General features: G+C 34.5%; 1 protein-coding gene across 1 annotated transcript; it reads right to left on the bottom strand.

Moving 5' to 3' along the window:
* Positions 1–3950: 3950 nt before the first annotated feature.
* PTP4A1 (protein tyrosine phosphatase 4A1) lies at positions 3951–8116 on the bottom strand. Its single transcript, XM_014582147.2, has 5 exons — positions 7980–8116; positions 5730–5822; positions 5259–5389; positions 4958–5032; positions 3951–4467 (listed from the first exon to the last, which is right to left on the bottom strand). Exons 1-5 carry the CDS (start codon positions 8082–8084, stop codon positions 4350–4352), a joined length of 522 nt encoding a protein of 173 aa, XP_014437633.1. The 5' UTR covers positions 8085–8116; the 3' UTR covers positions 3951–4349.
* Positions 8117–8415: the final 299 nt, after the last annotated feature.

Raw genomic sequence — 8415 nt, 5'->3', positions numbered from 1 at the left:
CCCTCTCTGGTCAAATTAAAATAAATAAAATGAAATAAAGTAATTAAAAATAATGATACATAAAATTAAATAAATTCTAACAATAAAAAATACAAAACCAAACTTAATGGCTTATTTCCTCTAGGTTGCTAATTTTCCTGTGCTGTGACACACAGAAGTCTTTAAGATCTACTGAAGTGTATAAACCTAAGGATGTCCATCACAACACTTTGTCCCAAGTGACTGTACCTTTTAAAAAAAGAAATTTAATTTAAATGAGAAGAGATTACAAGAGTTTATAGTCTTTAGGAAGAAAAATGAGAATGATTTCAGTAGTCAAGTTAACTTATAAAAGCTTTAACACTGGTTATATTAGCAAGCCAAGCATGTGGGGAGGAGTGTCTTGAAAAAGCTCACAGAAACACTATGAAAAAAATTTTTCTTCTTAAACTTGGTATAGGACATGTGTGCTCACCAGAGACAGAAAGCAAAAAATCATCTCCCAGAGGGTATGGCCATGCCACAATCCTTTCTCCTCCATTCTCCTCTTAGGATTTTGCACGTGTGTGCGCGCACACCCAGAGTGAGTTTAACCCACTAGGTCTGGGACTTGAACCACAACTATGTTGGAGTCCAGCAATGTAACCATTACTACATCTGCTGATCCTAGTATGGATGAATTTAAAATATTTTTGGCACCAAAATATGCTTGTGCTTTAATTTGACTTTTTCACATTTGAAGTCCTCTCATATTCATAGACAGGATCAAACAAAACGTGAGTCACTTGAGTTCTACTACTTACCTGGCTACTCCCCTAAATGGAGGCTCAAATCTCTTTGGGAAACTAAGAATTACTGGAAGGGAACCAAATTATGAAAATTACAACAGTAGGATTGATAAATGGTAACTATCATAATTGCTAATTAATCAACTGGTTAGTCTGGCAATATGTATCAAATTATAAATTTTACTTTCAATCCTTCTATTCATACTTTAATGCACATAACTGGCCTAATAAATTGAAGGCAATTACAAATTTTCCCTTATTTTCCTCCCTAGATTCTGCTTAGGCTGGTTTTCCCAAATATAATGCAGAAACATCAAGTGTCAGACACTTTTAAACCAGTCTTTAATTTTCAGTTTAGTGTAAGGAGGCACATATATACACATGAACATTAATTCAAGGAATCAAGAATGTGGAATATAAACATGTTCAGCAGACACTACTTCATGTATTTTTAAAAATTACTTTAAAAGAACTTCACTGTTTACATGTAAAAGAAAAATATATTGTTGCTAATACTCCCACTTCCTTTTGAAGTATTTTCAACCAATTACACTTCCTGAAACTCCAATAGAATTCTCTTCATTATGGCAAGGGTAGGGATACACATTGGTGACCAAAACATGGTGATGCCATGTTTTTTTAAAAATCTCTGCCATACTCCTAAATGCCCGACAAACAGTACATTTATCATATGAATACTACATTTTCAAATAGACCATAGAGACTGAGATTCTGCAGCCTAGTTCGAGAACCACAATATCATTCCCAAGTGCTCTGGAAGCGGGTTGTGACAGGATGTGACTGCATGCCTGGGCTGGCTGCTTTTGTGTATGGAGAGCTGTGTGAAGGCATGGGAATAGGGGAACACCACCCGAGGAAATGGACATTAGGAGGAACAATAAATGAAAGTTGCACTGTACTGCAAAATGATCAATGGCACCTATTTCTAGAATTTCCCTTCAACTAAAAAGAGAATGCATTTTTTTTAATGTGTTGGTAATTGCATTACTTCTGTCAGCAACACTATGGCTCCTGCAGACAAAGCCTAGGCAACTAGTCACTATTTACATCATCCCACTGAGGGCATTCAAATCCAAATGACCAAATTTTTAGAACACATCTGATAACTGCATTCAAGATTTCAACTCATAGCTCTAAGTTCTTATGAGATATAAGTGATCTTTTAGGATGTATTACAGGTATTCCTATAATAAGGCATATTTACAAAATATAAAATATTTGGGTTTTAAAAAGCAAATCTTGTATGTTATATACTGTACAAGTAAGGTTTATAAAGTAAATTGGTTTTTAGCACCAATATGCACAATCCAACACTGCAAATGAATTTAACCTTTCAAACTCAAAAGATATTTTTCATTAATCATGATGGCACCTCCTCCTCTCAATAAAAGCAAATGCTACTTTATGGACTGTGGTCATAGTATATCATTTGGTAAACCTATTGCACAAAATTATCTGCTCTTCAAGAGTAGGCTGTATTGGGGGAAAATGAACAAAAAATGTGAATAGCTCAGATTAAATAACCCTGGTCACAAAGAATCTAAAGTTTAAAGAACCAAGGGATTCCAGAGACCTCTCTCTTTCCTTCTGCACCCTGGCTAAATTTAAAAAATGAAGTATATTACTTCATTAAGTAATTAAGTATATTACTTCATTAAGTATATTACTAAACAGGCATAAAGAGATGGAAATAAATGATTTAAAACATACTTTTTAACTCAAACTGAGGCTTTTACATTTGTAATTGCTCTTAAAAAGACTAGAACATCTGTTTCTTTTGGATCAACATGGAAGTATACAAAGTATTTAAAATTACTAAAAGAAACTTATTAAGCCTTCATGTACAAAGACATATTCAAATTAATTTCAAAATCTACAAATTAATTTCAAAATCTATGGTTATGTAATTGTTAATTTGCAAGTAAATTAAAATGGGCTCAGAAGTTAAGCTGTACAAAACCAAAAATTAGTGAAACTAAGCTTTAAAAATCAAGGCCTTCCTACTTTTTTCTTCAGTACAAATAAAAAATTGGTTCAAAATTACCTAGACCTTTTAAAGTTTATAATGGAAAGCATTTTTAGCATTAAACAGCTCTCATGACCCTAACAAACTGCCTATAAGCTTAATAAAATGAATTCATTTAATCCTTCATTTGTTAAAAACAAAAAAGAGGACACACCGCATCAAATGGCATGAAGTGAGGTGCAATTCATTTTGTTTTCTACAATAAGTTAACTTTAAGCAAAACAATCTCAATGATAAATGCATTTCATTATTTATTTAGATGTTTAAGCTCTCGCACTAAGTTTTTACAAGCTGGTGAACACTGACAAATTATTTCTCCCACAGAACTATAACCACACATTCCCAGACAGTATAAATATATGGTTGAACTAACATTAATACACATCACCATTTTATCAATTACATAATAAAACAAATTATCAAGTATCCAAATATTAAGTTACACAGCTCAAAAGGCATATAAAATATTAGATATCTGCTTGATTCATTAGCAGAAACCTATTTTTTTTTTTTTGCAAGAGGTTGGAAAGAAAAAAAATCACTTCAAACAAAAAAAGTTGGTAAACTTCCATTAAGTATGGAACAAAATAAGAATTTCAGAAATTTTATGATTAAGAATTGTTTTAGCTACAACAACAAAGCATTTCTACCTTTAAAAAAATATTTACTAAATTAAAGAGCATATTCTACATGTTCTGCACAAGACAAAGGTAACATTTTACTAAGAATATTTAATAGCCCCCTTCAGTTCTTTTTTCAGGCCTTCCCTGTTAAGCTGCACCTCAGAATACAGACATTAACCTAATTGTAAGGCTTTCTTTTTTGTCCGGAGACATTAGAGCTGTGCTTCTGTACAATGTAGAATTTCAAAATGAAGGTTTTCTATAACAGCACAAAATGAGATTTTGAAAAAGACATGAAATTATCACCATAATACTTGGTGAAAATTAAAGGAAAATGAAACAAAACACAATGGTTAAAACAAACCTGACGTACACTGGTACGAATGTGGGAGATGGAAACATAAAGAGAGCAGGCAAATAACCACACAGGCCCTACTTGAAATGTTTGAAATGACTGAAGGAATAAACCATACAAGGTCTAAAGTGTTTGTAGTTCCTGGGACTTTAGTTCTGTATGATACTAAAAATATACAAGTATTGTGCTGGGTATTTTGGCACCTAATCTTTCTAAATTTCTTACATATTGATAAGATTCTGGCATGGGAATAGACTTAAAGACATAACTCAATACCGCATGATTTCAGGAAGGGTCAATTGGTACAAATAATAAGCACATTTTAAATGCTCAACAGCAAGAATCTTTTGTTAAGTGTCCAAATAGGTTGATTATAACCTTAAAATAGAGGTTGTAATTCTGTCAAGCTTTGCAGCCTGGTAAAACTGCTTTTTCAATACTCCCATGGAAGCTTCATTAGACTTTTTCACCAAGCCAACACGTTGGCTAATACGTATGACAAATCCGGTCCTGTCTCAAGTTCCACTTCCAAGGGAATAGCATCAAGCCCTGCAGTTTTATTGAACGCAACAGTTGTTTCTATGACCATTGGAGTCTTTGAAGCGCAGCCGCATTTTAGGACGATACTTCTCCAAATATAAAAGTTGCTTGCTGTTAAAAGCTCCACGCCGCTTTCTGAAAGAAAAAAAAAAAAAAATGAAGCAATTAAAGCAAAAAACCCTCTAGAGTAATGTTCAGTGTGCTATGAACTACTATTAACTCTCTTATGGTGATTTAACTTCTGATTATTAGACTGTGACTTAATCAGAAGGAATATAGATAACAATACATGTACGAATGAAGAAAGGACAGTAAAAGCTGATTTTCTAAATCTTCTGAATGGTGATTATAATAGTCAAACTTCATTAATCCACTTATACAAAAGCCCCACTGAAAGATGCTTTCTCCCCCTGTTTCTGTCTCTTTTTGGCAAGTACATGGATTAGAATGTTAGTAAGATAAGTATCAACATGGAAAGCAAAAAAGATGTTTAGATCTTTATTTTCCAGTTTCAATACTATCTTAAGAAATGACCATAATGGTCAGATGGACAACTAGTAATATACCTAAACTTACTGACAATCAAGTACCAATAGAGAAAAAAAAAAAAGAACCCATTACTTACTGTCTTATGAATTGTACTGCATCTTCATATTTCATTCCACCTTCAATTAATGCTAGGGCAACTAGCACTGGAGCTCTGGTAAGGTAAAAATTTTTGATACATCATTTTTTTCAAAACCAAAATCTGGAGAACTCATCATTGCAGACACCCCCCAATCCAGAGTATTAACCACCACCCTTCCTATTTAAATAATATCCACAGTGAAGTGTGACCTTGTTAAAACAATTAGTGGAATGTATGAAGTATTAGTATTTTCATATCAAGTCTGATTTTTATTTAACTAAATTAATTAATCTCTTACCTCCCAAGGCCTGCAACACAATGAACAGCAATACAACAACCAGGTTCTTCACGAAACTTAATTTTTACAAGACTTAACCAGTCATCAACAATCTGGTTGGATGGTGGTGCACCATCATCAAAAGGCCAATCCTAAATCAAAAGGATAATAGTTTGACGCTTTAATATAAATACAATACTAATAATTCTAAATTTCTGATGTTCAAATATGTTTTCAACAACATTTTTATTTTAATGTTTAATTATGTATTTTATTAAATCCCATTGTCAATGAAACGTTACTAATGCTCTGCAAAGACCTTTTATTCACTTCACACCTTTACTTATCTGTCACCACTTTATTTGGAAGTTAAGATACTGTGTAATGTTTCAACAATTTATAATTTTAAGATTTTTATGGCCTACAGTTTATTTAAGTACACTTTTGTAGTACAAAATTTTATATAAACATACAAGAACTGTTCATACTTACGAGAACATGGATGCCTTCTTTCTCCACAAGTGTTGTGTCATAAGTTGCTTCACATACTCTTACTATTGTGGTAACTCCATACTTCTTAAGTTCCTGGATAAAACATATATCAAAACAAAAACAAAACAAACTGCTAAGTCTTCATAATGACACTACCACTGATCACCATGTCACTCTGATCATCTCTCATTAAAAGGTAGGCTGGTTGGGACCAGCAGGTGGCGTGGTGGTTAAGGCGGTATACACTCCCACATGGCTGACCAGGGTTCGAGTAGTGGACCTGGTGGCTTGCTTTCTCACTTTCCTTCTTTCTCTCTGTGTCTCTCTCTGGTCAAATGAAAATAAAATGAAGGAACCAGCAGTTAGCATAATGGCTATGTCACTGGACTCCCACGTAGTCGACCGTGGTTCGCGTCCTGGACCCATTGGCTTAAAACTCACGCCAGGCACGTATGTGTGCATGCCTAAGATCCTGAGAGGAGAATGGAGGAGAAGGGATTGTGGCGTGACCATCTGCCCTGGGGGGTGATTTCTCGCTTTCTGTCTCTATGTCTCTGTCTGGCGCGCGCATGCGCCTTATAGTGAAGGAAAAAAAAATAAGAATGAATGAATAAAAGTAAATAAATAATTTAAAAAGAAAAACAGGTAGGCTAGTTAACAGAAAATTATGGAAAGAATTATAGAACCTATAACACAGAAGCTAATCTTTGTTCAAATGCTAATGCTAAAATAGTATAAAAGAAAATGGTAAACAATACATATATATTTAATAAATTAGAAGTTTTCTTTTTAAATCACATGCCCCCTTCAGATACTGAGTTATTTTTTTACAGTCATGGTAACACTAGGCGAACTGAGATGAAACACTAGGAAGAAGGGGGGAAAACAAGAACAAAGATAAACCAATGGAATCATTCACAACTAGTCACACAATCAATGTGACTTGACTAATACTACCAATTTCCTAAACTTTTACTTAAATACAAAGTATAGTACATTAAACATTCAAAAATCATGAAAATGTCTATAAAAAAGTAACATGCCATTTAGAGCTACAGGCTTCAAGAGACCTTACAGGCTTTAAAATTCATTACTATAACTCTCCCGTTACTTAAACATAGATGGTAATCAAAACATCCCCATTAAAATATAACCTATAACTAAAGGACCCATCTGTCTCTTAATTATCTGTAGATTTTATTAAATAAAATGTGCATGTATCCAGATAAAACAGTCACCATCACATTCCTCCCTCGTACTGTGAAAAAAGGTTGTGAGGAGCCAGCAGGTGGCATGGTGATTAAGGTGTGGACACTCTCACATGGCTGACCATAGTTTGAATGCTTGCTTTCTCACTTTCCTCCTCTCTCTCTGGTCAAATTAAAACAAAGCAAATTTAAAATAAAATTAAATAAAGGCTGTGAAACAGTTTTATCTATGTAGTCACCAGCAGAAGCAGCAGAATTAGTAGCTGAAAATGGAATTATATGCAACAAATTGGCTCCAAGACACAAATTAACGTTGGTTTGTGGCACTGATCATTAGGTAAAACAGATAAATGAACAATCCATAATGGTGGTTTTCCACCTATACATTTCGTATGAGGTAATACAGAGTGGCCTGAAATACATGGGGCATGCACATGAATGCTCAAGATCCAACAGGCTGGGTGCTCCTACCCTCTCGCTCTCGCACATGTGTGTACATACGGTCCATATATACATTTAGCAAACCCAGAGGCATGAAAAACTAAGTTTTAACTTAAAGATCCTCACTCAAGCAAATGTTCTTCTCCAAATAGATAAAATAACTTATTTCTAACTCAAAGGAAAACATTTAATATTTCTTTTCTGGGAATTGGAACTATAGTTTTGTTTTTATTTTTTGTTTAAAAAGGTTTTTGCCATAGGTGCATACACCTGCTGAAGAGAGACAGACAGTGAAAGGGAAAGCGAGAAATCATTCCCTGGAGGGATAACCATGCTATAATCCCTTCTCCATTATCTTCCCAGGATGTTGGCATGCACGCAAGCATGCATCCCTGGCACGAGTTTCAAACCGCTGGGTCTGAAACTCCAACTGCACCTAGCCACGTGGGAGTCCAAGACCTTAACTACCATGCCACTTGCTAGCCCCTAGAACTATAAATTTACCATCTCATATTTTCTAAAGTAGGAGATATTTTGTTAGCTTTAAGCCCCGCCATTACATTTTAATCAATTTAAGGTAGTAAAAATGATCAAATCTTACCTCTATAAATTTGTTTAAGGTCGCATTGGTTGGATTGTGTGTAATAAGAAATCTCATGTTCTTGTATGTGACTTCCACTGGAGCTGGGCGGTTCATTCGAGCCATGTTAATTTAGTTAAAAAACACTCAATAGGGTTATGATAGAATTTTAAAAACTGAATACAGAAATGATGCAAAGAAACTGAAGTCTACTTCTATATACTCCACTTGAAATTCTCAGTGCTTTGAGTATGAAGTTGACAGTAATGACAAATGAAATGAACCTCCTAACAAGAAGCAGCAATTCTTCAATCCAGTAATACTGAGGCAATGGAAAGGAAGTGCACTGAGGTTTACCCCATCCAGGTCAGAACTCTTGTAAAATGCTCTGCAGATCTCAATTCAACTTCTGTGTCCAGGTTAAGCACGCTTAGGGGGGCTTCTTGGTGGAGTAGTA

Source organism: Tupaia chinensis, unplaced genomic scaffold (genome assembly GCF_000334495.1).
Source record: "Tupaia chinensis unplaced genomic scaffold, TupChi_1.0 Scaffold142543_1, whole genome shotgun sequence".
NCBI lineage: Eukaryota > Metazoa > Chordata > Mammalia > Scandentia > Tupaiidae > Tupaia > Tupaia belangeri.
The sequence above is the reverse complement of the archived record's forward strand: the minus strand, read 5'-3'. Positions and strand labels throughout refer to the sequence as shown.